The sequence below is a fragment of the Prionailurus bengalensis genome, chromosome A3 (genome assembly GCF_016509475.1).
Source record: "Prionailurus bengalensis isolate Pbe53 chromosome A3, Fcat_Pben_1.1_paternal_pri, whole genome shotgun sequence".
In the NCBI taxonomy this organism is placed as follows: Eukaryota; Metazoa; Chordata; class Mammalia; order Carnivora; family Felidae; genus Prionailurus; species Prionailurus bengalensis.
The window spans coordinates 25,941,783-25,959,301 of NC_057354.1; the positions used below are offsets into that span (position 1 = coordinate 25,941,783).

The following is a 17,519-nucleotide window of genomic DNA, read 5'->3' on the forward strand; positions in this document are numbered from 1 at the left end:
ATTTATTTTTGGGACAGAGAGAGACAGAGCATGAACGGGGGAGGGGCAGAGAGAGAGGGAGACACAGAATCGGAAACAGGCTCCAGGCTCGGAGCCACCGGCCCAGAGCCCGACGCGGGGCTCGAACTCACGGACCGCGAGATCGTGACCTGGCTGAAGTCGGACGCTTAACCGACTGCGCCACCCAGGCGCCCCCACATTTTTAAAAATAAGTATTCATTTCTGAGAGAGTGAGTATGAGCCGGGGGTGGGGGAGGGGCAGAGAGAGAGGGAGACTGAGGATCTAAAGAGGGCTCTGCGCTGACAGCAGCGAGCCCGATGTGGGGCTCGAGCTCACGAACCTCGAGATCATGACCTGAGCTGAAGTTGGACACTCAACCAACTGAGCCACCTGGGCACCCTCACATTTTTTAAAAAAGTAAAAACATACAAGTCCACTAATTTTATTGTTTTTTAAGTTTTTTAACGTTTATTTATTTTTGAGACAGAGACAGAGCATGAACGGGGGCGGGTTAGAGAGAGAGGGAGACACAGAATCTGAAGCAGGCTCCAGGCTCCGAGCTATCAGCACAGAGCCCGACGCAGGGCTCGAACTCACGGACCGCGAGATCGTGACCTGAGCCGAAGTCAGCTGCTTAACCAACTGAGCCACCCAGGTGCCCTGAAGTCCACTAATTTTAATAGTACAGTTTATTTAACCCAATATATCCAAAATACTATCATTTAACACTTAATCAGTATAAGATTATTGATGGGATGATTTATAATCTTTTCTCATAGTATATCTATAAAATCTACCAACAGCACACCGACTTTAGACTCACCACATTTCAAGTGCTCAATTGTCTTTTAGGGATATTGCCACCCTATCGGACAGTGCAGCCCTGGAGGAAACAGATAAACCCGTGATACAGTAAGTCAGAGGCTATGACAAAAATACAGCAGGGGTGGGATGCAATTTTCAATATGGTGGTCAGAGGAGGGCTTGTACCGGAGCAGGCATGACTTTTGACCTGCAGGAAGAGAGGGAGTGGGCCCAGGATGTCTGGGGAAGAGCCCACCAGGCACAGAGAAGGGCAAGAAGAAAGGGCTGCGATACTGTGTTCCAGGAACACCAGGGAGGCCTGTGCGGTCAAAGGGCAGTGGGGAGCATATGGCCGAGGACACGATGGGGCCCTACAGGCTACTGTATGGACGGACGTAGGGTCTTAGGCTTTTGTGTGCCATTCTTCTCCGGGAACTGGCTTAGGCATCCCCTCCTCCGGGAAGCCTTCCTGACCCCCAAGCTGGCTGTGATCCCACAGCCCCCTGGGATTCCCTCTGTTAGAGTCTGTGACCTGTAGGGCTGTCGCCTTGTTTCTGGGTGTTTGTAGGTCTGTCTCCTGCATGGAGCCCTGAGCCGCTGCCTGGTGAGATGGGAAGGTGGAATAGTATTTGCCTCATTCACCGCATAATCTCAGAACCCCTGCCTGTACAATGTTCATCCTGATGACTTCAGACGCCGAGCCAGGTTACTCAATCACATCACTCTTTAAAAATCAACTTTAGGGGTGCCTGGGTGGTTCAGTCAGTTAAGCGTCTGACTCTTGGTTTCGGCTCAGGTCATGATCTCACCGTTTGTGAGTTTAAGCCGCATGTCGGGCTCTGTGCTGACAGCTCAGAGCCTGGAGCCTGCTTCTGATTCTGTGTCTCCCTCTCTCTCTGCCCCTCCCCTACTTGCGCTCTCTCTTTCTCTGTCTCTCAAAAATAAACATTAAAGAACAACAACAACCTGAATCAAAGACCTGCTTCCTTCTCTCGCTGTGACCTTGAGCCAATCACACACCTTCTCTGGACTTTGTTTCTTTAAAGGAGGATGATGCATCCTGCTACTGAGTGTGGTGTGCGGAGGAAGGAGGAGACTCACACTCGGGCAGACAGGCTTCACGTCCCATTCACACACACGTGTGCCCTTGGGCTGCTCACTTCACCCCTCTGAGCTTCCACTTCCTCATCTAGGGCTGGGCTGGGAGAGTCTTGGAAGGTGAGCCATGCACATGGGTAGAGAACCTCCATCGTTACCTTCCCAGGGGGTGGGGTCACAGCACCGGGCTCCCCTTGCCAGCCCGGCCCCCATGTCTGCCCAGGGTAACTGACCACTCAAATAATGTTGAAATCAGAGTGGAGGTGAGAGCATCTGACCCCTCTCTCATTTCCCAGTTGGGAAGACTGAGGTCCAGAGAGGAGCTGGCACACACAACGTGCCCCTGGTCATACCAAGGTGAGAGCCCAGGTCTCCTGACTCGCACAGATCTGTGCCTTGGTTTCTCCACCTGAGCATGGGCCTGGGGAAGGTGGCAGCGAGGCTCCGGTGGCCACGAGCGTACCGTATGCACATCCAAGGGCGGGACTGGGGGAGGGGAAGGGGCGTCTCTGGCATATCCAGGGAAGAGTATCAGCCACCCCTGGATCACACAGGCCTCTGTATCTGCCAGGCCTGCCTCAATGCTGCCATTGTCCCAGCGCTGGGGAAACGGTGGGTGATGGGATTAGGCCTGCGGCAGGAGACAAGGAGACACAGCCCTGGCGTCTGGGCCTGGGCCAGGGAGGACCCCCTCTCCTCCCTCCCCTCTCCTCTCCCTCCTCCCTCCTCTGTGGCAGGCATGGGTCGGGGCCAGGATGGGACAGGATGGACCTGTCCAGGCCCCACAGGCTCCGGGGGTGCTGGCCTCCTGACCAGACTCTGGCCACACCATACCACCCACAGACACCTATGTGTGCCCAGACATGGACCCCCCACCGTCACAGACCCACCCAGACCCCCCACATACAAAGACTCATCCCCAAGAGGGGGGATAGAGACATTCTAACGGACGCATGCACCAACACCGAGAGATACAGACACATGGCCACCACCCCAGTAATTTCCAGGACTAGAGTACCAACCAATCTCCCCTCATGTACATTTTTTTTTCAAAGTTACGGATTTTTTTTTTTTACCTTCTAGCAAAAGACACTGATTTTGAGGGTCCGTATAGAAGACACTTGTTTTAAAGTGCATTGTTCACTTTATTATGTATAAACTACATTTTCTTTTATTTTTTCTTCCTTTATTTTTTAATATCTTTTTTAAAAGTGTTTATTTATTTATTTTTAAGAGGGAGCACGAGTGGGGGAGAAGCAGAGAGAGAGAGAGAGAGAGAGAGAATCCCAAGCAGCTCCGTGCTGGCAGCACAGAGCCCGACGTGGGGCTTGATATCACAAACTGGGAGATCACAACCTGAGCGGAAATCGAGTCGGACACTTAATCGACTGAGCCACCCAGATGCTCCTTTATTTCTTTATTTTTAATTGAAATATGCTTGGCCTATTGCCTTGTGTAAATTGAAGTGTCCCACATTTGCTATTAAGGGGAGTCGATTTGGAGACTAGGATCAGTGCCAGTCTCGGGAGAGATGATATGACAAATATTGGGAGCCAATCCCTCCATGAGTGTTGTCTGTGAGACGCGGAAATGCCCCCGGCACAGACCCACAGACATGGGTGGACAGGACACCGGAGGCCTTTTCACACGCAAACCTCTACAAACGGACCTTCCCGTCTGCACACACGGCTCAAACTGCCCCCACCCGTGGGCTCTTCACACACTGACGGGGGCTTGAAAACACACAAGCTGGTGCTTGGTTTTGCACAGTTAGCACCCCTTCCCCGACCCTGACCAGACACACCTGTTCACATCTCTTTCGGCCTCAAAAACTCATCTGTGCTGAGCGCTTATTGAGCACTTACTGTGTGCACAAGAACTTTTCATCGCTTGATTCATTTAATCCTCACGACAATGCTGCAGAAATTAGTACCGTCATCATTCCTATTTTCCAGGTGAGAAAACAGAGAGAGAAGTGACTTGCCCAGGGCACACAGCAGCAAGGAGGCAGAGCCAGGATTTGAACCCAGACAGACGGGCTCGAGAGCCCAAATTCCAATTCGAGCCCTGGCCTTTGACTTGCCAGGTGGCACTGGGCTAGTAGTTCTACTTCTCTGAGCCTCAGTCTCCTCATCTGTGAAATAGGTACAGTCCTCACCTCCCTTAATTGTTGTGAGGATCGGAGAGGGTGACACAGGAGAGCTGGGAACACACTGGGCTTCTGCAGGCTCCCTGTCGTCAGAGCCACCCTCAAGATAAGATTTGGGGCAAGTAGATGAGACGGGCTGCGAAGAGTTTTGCTATTTGCTAAACTGTGTGACCTGGTAAAGGGAGCTGGCCCTGTGCCTCAACTTCCTCGTCTGTAAAGTGGGAATGGCAATGGTTGCCCTTCTCTCATAGGGTTATTGTGTGGATGAAATGAGATAGTACAAGTAAAGCCAGAGCATGGCATTCAGCAGGTTTTCATGAGGGAGCCCGTGCCTGCCCCCCCAAGGCCGTGACCAGCATCCCTCGGACTCCAAGCTGGTCTGATACCCCAAAACCCACGGAGGGGGAAGAAAAGGCAGACGTCAATTTATTACAAATAAAGAGATCAAACCATCAGATGTTTGTGAGGATCTTTCTCCTGTTTATTGACAAGGCCCAGCCCGGCCTGCCCCGCTTACTCCTCTTCAAAGGAGGGGTCCACTGGTGGGAAGGGGCCACCGGCTCCAATCGGGGGCTCCTCCAGAGGGCACAGGCGGTCAGTGGCATGCGGGCAGACCCTGCCCCCGTCAGTCCAGCTTCAAGTCGAGCACCAGCACCAAGGCATTCTGGCAGGAGGCAAAGGGCCAGGTGGGGATGAGTGGCCGTGGCAGGGGATAGGACCGGTCGGGCTCATGGCCAGGAAATGGAAGCCAGGAGCAGAGGCTAAATTAGACCCGCCTGTGGCCCTTCGTGTCTACGGGTGTCAGTTTTCTCAACGGTCAGGTGGGGACAGCATCCCTCCCTCTCGGAGTGGAGAGATCAAGTGAGAAAAATGTAGATTTAATGCTCCAAGCAGAATACTTGGCATGTAACGTAAAGCTGGTATTTATTAAGCACTTACTGTATGCCTTTAGGTGAACTATCTCAATAGCTCTCTGAGGTGGGTACACCCCTATTATCCACGGAAACACGGAGGCATAGAGAAAAGTGAAGTAATTTGCCCGAGGTGACGGAGAAGGAAGACAACAGAATCCAGGTTGCCTCCTGGGGAGCCCCTGGCCAAAGGGGGCCCAAGTCCTGAGGGGCAGGGTCTTGCTCAAGGGAGTGGCAGGATCGTACTGATGGCCACTACCCTCCTCAAGCCTCCTCCCCTCAGGCTGAGAGAGGAAGGCTTTTGCTCCTGATTCATTGGCCAAACGTGTTGACTGACACGGCTTTTCTCAGCTCCTTTCCTCACCTCTACTATGTCCAGCTCCGCCAGGTTGTAATCTATGTCCAGCAAGTCTGGAAGTGGGAACCCAACTTGGAGCACATCTGAGAAACACAGTAAGAGTCATTTCAGCCACTGCTCTGTAGCTGACTACTCCTTAAAGCCACTCCTTGGCTGTCTGGAACAGGGTAGTGGGAAACAGCACGGTGAGTGATGGATGACGTCTGCCAGCCGCACAGGCACAGAGCACATAAGCCTCACCACCTTGTATTTATACCCCAGGCCTGGGTCAAGATCAGACCCATGGCATAGGATGAAGGGCCAAGGGTCCCAAGTTGTGGGAGGGGCCTTTGTCCCCAGGTAGGTGACATTAGACTACATCAGCCTTGGGGCGCCTGGGTGGCTCAGTCGGTTGAGCGTCCGACTTCAGCTCAGGTCACAATCTCACGGTCCGTGAGTTCGAGCCCTGCGTCAGGCTCTGGGCTGATGGCTCAGAGCCTGGAGCCTGCTTCCGATCCTGTGTCTCCCTCTCTCTCTGCCCCTCCCCCATTCATGCTCTGTCTCTCTCTGTCTCAAAAATAAATAAACATTAAAAAAAAATAGACTACATCAGCCTCAAAGACTCAGCAGTGACTATTCACTCCCTTTTAGCCTCCCTTATCTGGGGTCAGTGAAAGGGCCTTGAGAGCACCCAGGTGGCATCCCTTCCTGCTTACAGTGCTTCTTAACAACCAGCAAAATCAAAGCCCACAGGAGCCCTCACCATTGACGACTGGGACATACGCCTCTTGGAGATAATCAGTGATGAAGCCAGTCAACTCCTTCTCCTGGGGGTGAGAGAGGAGAGGGAATATTCACATCCATCGTTCACTTCACTTCACTTCAATTCAATTCAATTCATCCAGTGTGAGTAACTGGATGGAAAAGTGGATGTTGAAGTAGGAAAATCTGATGCTCAGATTTTCACAGCCCTCACTTCGACTGGGTGTGGGGACCACAGGAATGAATATTAGAGACATCAAATAATTTGTCCACCTACCGTCAAAACTGGGCTGGACCCTGCTTAACTGTAGGCTGATGCCCTATACCTCCACTTGGTCCCTGTTGAGTGACATATGGGCCTGGGGTCATAGTGCAGGAGGAATTCAAGACACCGTGGGTGACCTGTGGACTTCATTTTGCTCCTACAGAAAACTCAGTAGTTTCAATCAGTCATTCACTCACCACCACTCTGTACCTCAGTTTCCCCACCTGTGAAAGTGGAATGTAATAGCACCTATGCACAGGGATTCGGCGAGTTTGGGTACAGCCCAGAGCAGAGTGAGGACTCAACAAGTGCTGTTGTTATTGTTGACCAGCTGCTCAGGTTCCATCTTGGGCTCTGAGGCTACAAAGACTAATAAAAATGACAGCCGGGCCAACCGAGCCAGCCTCAGGCTGCTGCTATGCATGACAGTGTTATTAAAACCAATCCAGGGAGATGTCCAGAATCTATCCAGAAAAGGTGATGGACTCAGAGAGGCTAAGTGACTCTCCCAGGGTCACACAGCACGTCAGCTGCCCCAAGCCCCACAGGGGTCGGTCTATTCACTCTGCCTCCATTTCAGGGCCCGTCCCCGCAGTGCCGAGGGAGAATAGGCACAGTCTTGCCCCAACACCAGGTCAGGCAGAAGAACTTGAGATACTTACACTGAAGGCACCAATCGAGGAGGACTCCCGTGATAGGCTCAGTAATCTGCATGGGGTGTTGAGGGGGACAAGGAGCAGGCAGCACAGTCAGAGCCACTGCCACTGGCCATGGATAAAGGGGACCACAAATACCCACAACCCCTCTCTGAGGCAGAAGTCCCTGTACAGCCTTCAGACCAGGTGCTCATAAGCCTCTGCTTGGATACTACCTATGACGGGGCACTCATCACCTTTCATTATAGCCCATATTATTTGCCACAGCTCAAATCACTTCCTCATCTCATCGGTCCTGACTCTTCACTCTGGGACCCCCAGTCACATCTATTGCTCCTGCCCAAGGCCAGGTATGCAGAGGTTTGCTGCCCAACCAGTCAGCTCCAGATCCTTGCAGGGCACAAGATTAGGACCCTTCACGTGACCTCCTTCCCTGCACAGCCTCCAATAAGCACTAATACATAATGGCACCAGAACAGGCCACGTGATGGTCGTCTGGGGGCTTTATCTTCCCAAATTCTATTCTTTATTCCAGTAGCAGACCCTCCATTTTCCAGTCTCATTCCAAGGCCTACAGAGTTGCAGCGTGAGCACATGACCCAGACCCGGCCCATCAGAGCATTCCATCTCTGGTGTCAGTGATTAGTTTAGGATTGGCCATGTGGTCCACGCTAAACCAATGAGAAGCAGCCTTGGTAATTTAGTTAGAACTATTGGACAACAGGCCTCTTTTGTTGTTGGCCTCTTTGCCACCACCCGGCGGGGAGAGGCTGCCTGAGAATATAGCCAACAAAGTGGACAGCAAAGGCCAAGGGAGGAGGGAGATCCTGAGGACTTTGGGCACCTAAGATCTAGCCATGCCTGAAATTAAGATCTACCCCTAGAGTCTCCAATCACGTGAGCCCAAAGATTCCCTTTTGGGCTTAAGCCAGTTAAGTTGAAATTGTCTCTGAAAGAATCCTGGCTGAATACAAGTCAGATCAAAGATTAAGACAAATATAAAAATTAATGAGTAACTAGATGGAAAACTAGGATGCTGAAGTAGGATAGTGAGTATAATATACGTAGCCACTGCTCCCATATAAATGTTAGCTGTTGCTAGCATGACAGGCTTCCAGGAGGAGGCATTTGAAGTGGCACAGGGAAAAGCCTATTAAGGGAAAAGGGGACATGGACCCATGATCAGGCGTGCTGTGCAAGACCCTAGTGGGAGCACTGGTGGGAGAATTTGAGAAAGGACTTGAGGGCCAGCCTAAGATTTGAGAAAAGATCATGCAGGTAACAAGCTAGTGAGGATTTTAGGACAGGGGTAGTGACCAGAGCAGCCTGGCAGTGTGGGCCATGCTGGATGGACCAGTGGGAGACTATGGAGCAGAAAACCAAGCACTGGTGGTAATGCCCACGTGGGAGTACAGGGACACCGGCACAGGCAGCAGACTCCTACCTGTCCAGAGAGGTGACCATCAGCAGCCGGTCCTCACGAACTGAGTACTGGATTTTCAGGTTGAAGTGCTGGTGGGTGGTGGGTGGGGACAAAAGCAGGGAGAAGGCTGTGGTAAAACCAGGGGCCCCACCTTCCCAGTACCATTGCCTTAACAAAGTAGAGGTCTTCCTCTCTGCCCATCTTATCTGCAGGAACCGAATCCAGTAGTCTCCCCTTGCCCCCAGCCCAGGCTCCTTATCTTCTCTGTAGCTGCCCCAGGACAAGACTCTCAGAATACCTAGCACATTTGTAGGTCCTTGTGCACACCGCACTATTGTTTCAGCCTTTGAACATCCTGTGATCTCTACCTGGAGTGCCCTCCGTCACCAGCCTCCCCAGCATCAACCCTTTCCCTGGCCAGCTCCTGCTCAACCTTCAAAACACAGCTCAGGCATCACCTCCTCTGGGAAGTCCTCTGTGATTTCCTCAGCTAGATTTGGGATCTTCCCATAATCCCCTGGGTGAGCCCTTCTCTGCCTTTGTAGATGCTAATGAAGATGGGGAGGGGGAGGTAGGGGGGGAGAACAAAAGGAGAGAGGAAGGAGAGAGAAAGGAAGGACTGAACTCTTGGCCTCAGTTTGTTCATCTTTCTAGCCATTCAAAGGTTTAGTGGCAGAGCCAAGGATCAGATGCCAGGTGACAGTTCCCAGGAGGTTAGGATCACATAAATGACAGTAATTAAGGATTCTTCAATCCATTACTTGGCTATTAACTAAGATCCTACACTCCAGTCTTGAATAGCCACAAGGCTGGGCCTAAATGGGGAACAGATTCTACTCACAGTTTCCAGGAGAAAGAGGGATACAGGAGCCTTCCCTCGCCTCCGAGCAGCAAACATCTCCAGGGTGCCATGGAGGTGCAGCAGGCTCTTGCCTGTCTTCATGGTGACCTTGGGGGCTTGTTTATCCTGATCTGGGTCACCAAGGGCTTCGGCTTGGGATAGGCCTTAGCTACCTACAGAAAGCAGGAAATTCTCCTCAGGGAATGCCACCTCAGACTGGTGGCTTCAGTTGAAACCAGGAGTCCCTCCTGAAATAAGGCGATTTGTACCTTGGACACAGGAAACATGGCATGCAAGGGCTGGAATGTGTCTATCAGGAAATAAACAAAACAGACAATCTGGCTATTTCTTATTGGACATAGAAAGTAAATCTCACAAAACCTGAGCTGCTTCTATGCTGGACCCAAAGAGCACTTTATGGAGACGTTGGGATGATTCCACATCAGTCAAGGGAAATGTGGCCTTGAAAAGCTGCCTCCCAAGGGTGCCTGGGCAGTTCAGTCAGTTAAGTGTCTGACTTCAGCTCAGGTCATAATCTCACAGTTCACGAGTTCAAGCCCTGCATTGGGTTCTGTGCTGACAGCTCAGAGCCTGGAGTCTGCTTCAGCTTCTGTATCTCCCTCTCTCTCTGCCTCCCCCTCCACCCCCGACTTGCACTCTGTCTCTCTCAAAAATAAACATTAAACAAAAAAAAATTTTAAGAAAAAAAAGAAAAGATGCCTCTCAAATCCCTTGTCCCTTCAACTGGAAAACAAGGCCAAGTAGGCATGGTGGTCATGGCAAGTCAGGGCACTCACTTTAGGGATGAAGCCAGCCAGTGTCTTAGTGGTTTGTGGGGGCAGCTTACCAATCTACAAAACAAAATCAAGGTTAGGGCTACTAAAGCCCTCCCCCACCCTTCCTAACAGACTCTATAAAGTATGCCCTCTGAGGTTCCCTTCATCATAACTTTATTACTCTGTGATTAAGTAGATAAGGAGACCCTGGCTATCCCAGACTGTGGCTTATACATCCCAATGCCCATGGCTCTTAGCGTAATGTCAGATGCTGAGAAAATGTTGGATGAAAAAGTGGCAGACAGATGGATGGATGTGATGTATGAGAGGGGGTGGGTGGACAGCTTTGTGGATGGATAGATGAATGGGAAATGGATAAACAAATGAATGCTGAATGGATGCATGGATGGATGGATGAACACTTATGTAGGAGAATGAATAATAGATGGACGGTGGGGGGTGGATGGAAGGATGAAAGGAATGACGTATGGGAGGAGAGTGGATATGAAGATGTGGAATGGTCTGATAAACAGGTGGGAGAATGGATGATGAATGGATTGATTGGTGGGAGGATGGATGAGAAGGTACATGGATGGATGGTGGTTACATGGATGGGGGGATGAATGCCTCGATCAGTGATGACGGATGAATGGATAGATGAGTAGGAGGATGAATAATGGAGAGTTGGGTGGATAGATGGGTGTTTGGGTGACCAAGGTCAGATACGTGGACTCACTCAGTAGTACCAGACCCTGTTCTAGGTATGGATGGCATAAAGGGTGGATGGATACTAGCTGGAAGGCTAGAGTCTACAGCATGAATATATGATAGCGAGATGAATGAATGAGTAGCTGATGACTGGATAAAAAGAAGGTGGATGAATGGCCAGTATATGAGAGTTGTAGGTTGATGGATATATACCCGGCTGTGTCAACAGTTGGAAGGATAGATGAGTAGATGGTGGTTACATGGACAGAGAGATGGTAGGTTTTGGGGCAAACTGATGATAGAAACCCAGATCAGTCCTGGCATCTCCCAGTCTTGGTGTTGCCCACGGCCCCAGGATAATTCTCAGAATAGACACACCGGGCAAGGACTGTCATTACAGGGCAACTCACCTTCATATCCTGGACATTCACATTAAAGGACTTCTGCAGAAGGGCAAGCTCTGTGGTGAGGAAGGTGGCCGAGAGCAGCAGCTGTGAAGAGCCTTCAGCATAGCCCTCAGGGAACTCGAGGGCCTCCCCGGCATCAGCAAGCTGGATGGTGTTGCCCTCTTGCTGCTGCACCACAGGCTGTGGGACAGCGGGGAGAGACATGCTTAGCCTTGGCCATGAAGAACTATGGCTGCAGGCAAGGCTCTGCCCTCAAAACTAAATCAGCCTCCAAGTTGGCAAGTCCCTAGATGGGAGAGCCAAGAGCAGGCTACCCTCCCAGTGTACAGATGGGCAAACTGAGGCCTGTGAGGATAAGGGAACCAGTCACTAATCGATGGTGGTTGCTGATGGGATTGCTTAAGTAACTTCATTTAGTCTGACTGACCAGTTGGAACACTCATTGATACAGACCTGCTTTCTGTGTATTCTCAGAAGAGGTAAATAGCAAACAACGTGGGGCCTGGAAGAACCACACTGGAGGGAGACTTCACAGGGAGATGACATTGCGGGATTTTTCTTCCCATTCCTGGAAGAGGCATCTCACCTAGTCACCTGGAGATCTGGAGACCTGAGTGAGGACCCAACTCTGCCACCAGCTTACAGTGAGACCCTAACCAAGTCCTGCCTCCTCCCTGGGCCCCAGTGTTCCCATCTGTACAACTGGGTGGGCCACTCATTGGGAGAAGCAGACAGCCTCGGAGAAGGTGCATGTGTGGGGTCAGCAGTCCTGGAAGTCAGCTCAGGACTAAGGGTTCGTGTTGAGAGCAGATAGAGGGAGAAGGTTTCAGTTTGGGGGAACACTTTCATGGCGGCCTGGTCTGCCAGGGCCCGAGGAGCCCTCGCACCCTCCACAACCCAGTCCAGCCGCCTCCCCTGGCAGAGGCAGGCTGGTGAGAGCCCTGTCCCCTGGTGGCCCCCTGGCACTTACACTGAAGGCTACTTGGAGATAGTTGGCTGTGGTGGTTGGCATGGATGTCAGGACATATTTGACGATGCCCATCTGGCCCATGGGCATGGGAGCTGTGCAAAAGGAGGTTCTACTCAGAGAGGCATCAACTGCAGGCAAGCCATAGAGGCTGGCACCAGTCAGCTGCCACCTGAGCTGGCCTGGGTGCCAGGAACCCTTGCCCTCTGTGTGACCCAAGGCAAGTTACTTGAGCCTCTCGGGGTCTTAGTAATTCCATCTGTAGGAGGGAGGCCGTGGTGGCTGGTCTGGAAATCCTCCTCCCACACACCTCTCTGCAGGCACAGAGCTTGAGAGTTCCCGAGGGGTGTTGTGGCTCAGTTCCCACAATAGACTGGCGTGATTAGGATTATTGGCTCTGTTTTACAGACGAGAAAACTGAGGCTCAGAGGAATGAAATGATTTGCTCCAGGCCACACTACTGAGCACACGAGCCAGTTTTCTTCAGGCCCAGCCATTGGGCTCTCCTCTCACCTGACTAGCGAACCCTATGAATCCTGAGAAAACAGAGGTAGTAAATCCCCTCGACAAAGGAAAGAGTTAGAGGTCACCACTATAGGATTACTATTCAGGGTGTAGGCTTTGTGGATGAGCCTACGATAGCTGCTGTTCTTGGAGTCTAGGGGGTGAGGGGTAGAACACTGGATGGAAGGCGGAGACAAAAAGCCCAGAGTCCCTCAGGGCCTCAGGCCTCCCATCTGGACAGTAGGCAGATGGAGGGACACCATGACCTTAGACCTCCTCACTCCCAAGCCTGGGCTTAGAGCAGATGCTTGAATGGAGAACGGGGGCCTCAAAGTCCAGCCATCCTGATGTCCCCATGTGTGAGCGAGCATGGCTAGGGCTACCCACCATTCAGGTTGGCCCACTTCCTGTTCACATACACCAGGACCGCGTCGATGGCTGGACACATCTGGAAGCAGAGAAGGTACTGGGCTGAGGGGGCCCCTGCATGGAAGGCCTCACTTCTCACAGCTGAATGGTACTCCATGGGGAGACCCAAGAGCCCTGGAGGGACAAGGGCTGAAGGGGAAACCGAGTCTACACATCACATGGAAAATCAATGGCAGAACCTGGACTAGAATCCAGAGCTCCTGACCACAGCCTGAAAATCAGTAGACTCATTCCCCAATGAGAGGAATGAGTAATGGAGGCGGGGCGGGGGGGCTGTGGTATGTAGTCTGCCATTTTCTCCTTCTGTGCTCATGGCAGACATCACTAGAGACACCAACAGCCTCAGAATCCTCCTCAGCTACCGTCAGTCAGTCAGGGTCACAGCCAAGGGAAAACGTGCTCACCATGGTCTGAGCATGCCTATGGATGTGGGTTGACACTTGCCCTGGTACTCACCAGGCTAGGAAGCACTTTGTGTAGGGTGCTGTCCAGGAACTTGTTGACAACCTTAGGCAGCATGCTGGACGCAGAGGATGGGGACAGGGCACAGATGGCAGGAAATTAGGCACAGGACATTCAGGGACACAACTGGGGAAGTGCAGTGGCTCGGGAAGTGGGAAGCTGGGCAGGGGTGGTAGCGTGGACCCCAACTTCCTCCCCAGCCACAGAGCCCCTCACTTGCTAGGCAGGTTGGTCTTCACGCTGACCAGGATGACCTCACAGCCCTCACTCTTGAACGTGGGGAGACCCGTTTTCTCATCCTGCAGAAGCCGGTTGGTGGCTGTGATGTTCAGAACCACGATGATCTCCATGTTCCCACCTATGAAGCTGGAGGAGAGGGCAAGCAGGCATCATGGGCATCTTTGCCACTGTGGCCACTCTCCCTGTCTCTTCTTTGCCCTCAGTCTCAGCAGCTCTGGGAGGAGGAAAGGGAGAGGCACCACCCCCACAGGATAGAAAAGAAGATGGATTTGCCCAAGGTCACAAAATGGGTCTCTCCTGTTCCCTCTTGCTTTGGTAACCTCCTACACATCCTTCAAAACCCTACTCAGCTATCATTATCTTCCTCAAAGCCTTTTCTGATTCCCCTCACGCTGCCAGTGCTTCCTCTGTCCTAGGCTAGTCACTGAGTCTGTGATCGTCTGTGCTCAAGTCTGGTTCCCATCAAATGCAGGAACCCAACATGCACAATCTCAGACCACAGTGCCCAGGTGGCTCCCAGTAGGTATGCAATACATGTACATGTAAGAGTAAGACGAGGCATCTCCCTTCCCTCCCACCCTCCTCTGCTGTACTCACCTCTTGCCAGTGATGGTCATGCCAGTGGACACACACTGGAAGATGCCCACCCCAGGTAGGAAGCTCAGTGTGATGACAGGCAGCTGCACATCCTTCACCTTCAGACTGGGAGGCAACAGACATCCACAGCAATGAAACCAGGCAGGTGAGAGCCAGGCTCTTAACCCACTCCTCCACCCCCTGGCTGGGGAAGTCTTGCGTGAATCCCCTCATCCCATGTCATAGGGAGAAGCCTGCCTGGTGGGGCCATTGAGAAACGTAAGGGCTGGACACGAACCAGTTTGTACACAGAAGTACTTGTGTACGACTTGGCCGGGTGATCTGGGGCTGCACCCTTTCCCTTGGTGGGCCTCAGTTTCCCCACTGGCAAAATGGGGAGGTTTGCCTGGATCAGGGCTTTTCAACAGTGGCACCGTTGACATGTGAGCAGAATAATTCTTTGCTGTGGGGGGCTGACCTATGCCTTGCAGGATGGTTAGCTGCATCCCTGGCTTCCACCCCTGGAGGCACCATATGCACCTCTGCCTACCCTCTCCAACAAGTCGCGATAATCAAAAATGTTTCCAGACATTGCCGAATGTCCCTTGGAGGCAAAATGCCCCTGGCTGAAAACCACCAGTCGAGATCCAGGATAACAAAGACATGGCCCCCCCGCCTAATCCTCCCCTCCATTCCTGAGCTCTTGGCAGACATTGCTAATTGATCACAGTCTGTGCCACAGAGCCCACCCTCCCCAGCACCTCATTCCAGGCAGCCCCTACCAATCGATCCCACCGAGCACTTGCAATGGAACCAATTTGCCTCATCATTAGATGGTGGTTGATACCTTTCTGGCTCTGTCATTTGAGAAATTTTCCTTCAATTTCACGTGCATTCAGTGAGTCCCGGCTGCATGCAGGGAGCTGGGATTTGACTTCTCAACCTTACTTCCTCCTCCCAATGCTCACAAGAGGCAGGAATTGTCTCCAGTGGATGACGAGGCCCAGGTAGGAGCAGTGACTTACCCAGGGTCACATAGCAAGCCACCGGCAAAGCAGGGCAGAGGCCCCAGGCCCTGCCCCAGCTCTCCCTCCTGCCTTCTCAGGTCCTGGGCACAGCATTCCCCACCACCCTCTCCCTGCCACCCCCAAAGCCCTTCCCCTGCTCACTTGGTGATGCCCTTGATGGGTTTCATTCCCGGCCGCTTCTTGCCCGCCTCAGCTGCCATCTGCTCCAGGATATGGCTCTCATCCATGGCACTCTGTACCTCTGGAAAAGGGGGGTATCCAGAGAGACACTTAGCTGGTCTCCCCGCTACTTTCCTGCCCTGGGCCAACCTCTCAGGCATCCCAGGCACAGACCACTCACAAGTGACACCACTCTGTGCCCAGAGTCACTGTGCCCCACCCTGGGCTGGGTGATCCAGAGACCCAGAGAGGAATCATGCCTGACCCCTGTCCTCCTCCAGCCTCACAGGGGAGACAGTTGCCAGCAACAACAGTAACAAGTGACAAGAGCCATAATACACTGGGGCAGCTGGAGGAACCACAGGAGGAGTTTGCACCAATAGAGAAGAGCTGGGGAAGGCTTCCAGGAGGCGGTGCCATCTCAATTGGTCCTGATAGGAGCAGGAAAGATAGGAATTTTCACCAGGAAGCAAAGAGGTAAAGGAGGCCACTGCCGGCAGTGGGCATACAAAATGCAAAGGTAGAGAAGCAGGGAAGAAGGTGGCAGGGTGAGGCAAGGGTGAGAAACCCAACATGGCTGGAGGGTGGGGAGGGGCATGACAGAGACTAGAACAGTTTGCGGGGGGCGGGGGGAGGGCATATCAAGAGGGGGCCCTAAACCCCAAGCCAGAGTGATGACCTTATCCCGTGGCCCAGCCACTCTCAAAGCCGGGGGACTAGGGAACTCGTCTGACAGCTTGTTAAAGATGCAGATTCTGCTGGTTCCCCAGGCCAGGAGGCCCCAACCCTGAATGCCACGATGCCAGAAACAAACACCTGCACAAGGGTCATAGGCCGATTCCCAGAGAGGGGACGAACACGGAGCCGGGAGAGATGTCACCACCTCTTTGCACCTCCGTGCGACTTCATTTCCCTCAAAGTCATGGAGCTGGGAGGTGGGAAGTAAGTTTCACTAAAGCCCCTCCAGGAGGTTTTAATCTCACATTTCATTTCATCTGCCCAAGTAAGGACCAGTCACCCTATTTTACATTTCTTTACATTATATATTTACAGATGAGCAAACAGTAACGCGGAGCAGTAACACTTCGCCTGAGGTCACACAGCAAATCGGTAGCTGAGCTGGGATTTGGCTCACGTCTGTCTTCTCCACAGCCCTCTTAGGCCACCAGCCCTGCAGTCGGGGCCAGGAGAGGCTCCGGGGAAGCAGGATTTCCTGTTCTGCCTCCAACTTGTGGAGGGACCTGGGCCAAGTCACCCCATTTTCTCTGGGCCTCAGTTTCCTCCTCTGTAAGATGGCAGAGTAATATCATTGCTGCTCACTTTGTTTTGAGGCTCATAGGGTGTTCACGGCCATGCAAACATGAGTGATCGCTACCTGCCCCTCAGCCCCGGCCCCGGGCCCGCCAGCTTACCGCGGTTCATGATGTCCAGGCCCAGCCGCAGCAGTGCCCCGGGGTCAGCTCGTGTGTGGGTCAGCAGGCCACAGAGTGCCAGAAACAGGATCCGCAGCATGGCTCCACCTGTGCCGTGGGGCCTGAATTGGTTCCTAGACCCTGGTCCCCTAGACCCTGGTTCCTCCGGGGACCTCCTGTGCTCCAGAAGACAACAGGCCCCCTGGATGGACTTGGGGGTCCAGGGGCCTCTGAACTCCAGTTCAGCAAACCTTATTTCTGACTTCCAGAGGGGTCGAAGTGTGTCCTGATTGAACACGGGGCCTCTGCGTCACCCCAGGAAGGTCACTTCCCCCTCTAAGCCTCCGTTTCCCCATCCGTCAGCATGATGCGTGTTCTGACCAGCCCACGTAAAGAGGGTGGTGGGAGGTTCAGCTGCAGGTTTGCATGAGTCCAAGTGCAGCTCAGTGCCAGGCAATGCTGGGGCCGCAGAGGCGACTGGGAACTCCCAAGGCAGCATGGGAACGGGGGCCCTCTGCTCCCCCGACACTGACACTACAGCCAATGGCACCCCCACTCCCTCCAGCTCAGTCTCACCTCCAGAAATCTCAACTTACAGCCCCTT

The 17,519-nt window shown here is 52.7% G+C and overlaps 1 protein-coding gene across 1 annotated transcript; it reads right to left on the bottom strand.

The window, feature by feature from the left end:
- Positions 1–4,509: 4,509 nt before the first annotated feature.
- BPIFB6 (BPI fold containing family B member 6) lies at positions 4,510–17,015 on the bottom strand. Its single transcript, XM_043553262.1, is given in 16 exon segments — positions 4,510–4,716; positions 5,328–5,404; positions 6,064–6,127; positions 6,990–7,035; positions 8,428–8,495; positions 9,248–9,357; positions 9,360–9,420; positions 10,045–10,098; positions 11,142–11,318; positions 12,109–12,200; positions 12,997–13,057; positions 13,495–13,558; positions 13,717–13,866; positions 14,338–14,442; positions 15,486–15,585; positions 16,919–17,015. Coding segments are annotated over 16 exon segments (1,365 nt in total). The 3' UTR covers positions 4,510–4,677.
- Between the last annotated feature and the right edge of the window lie 504 nt (positions 17,016–17,519).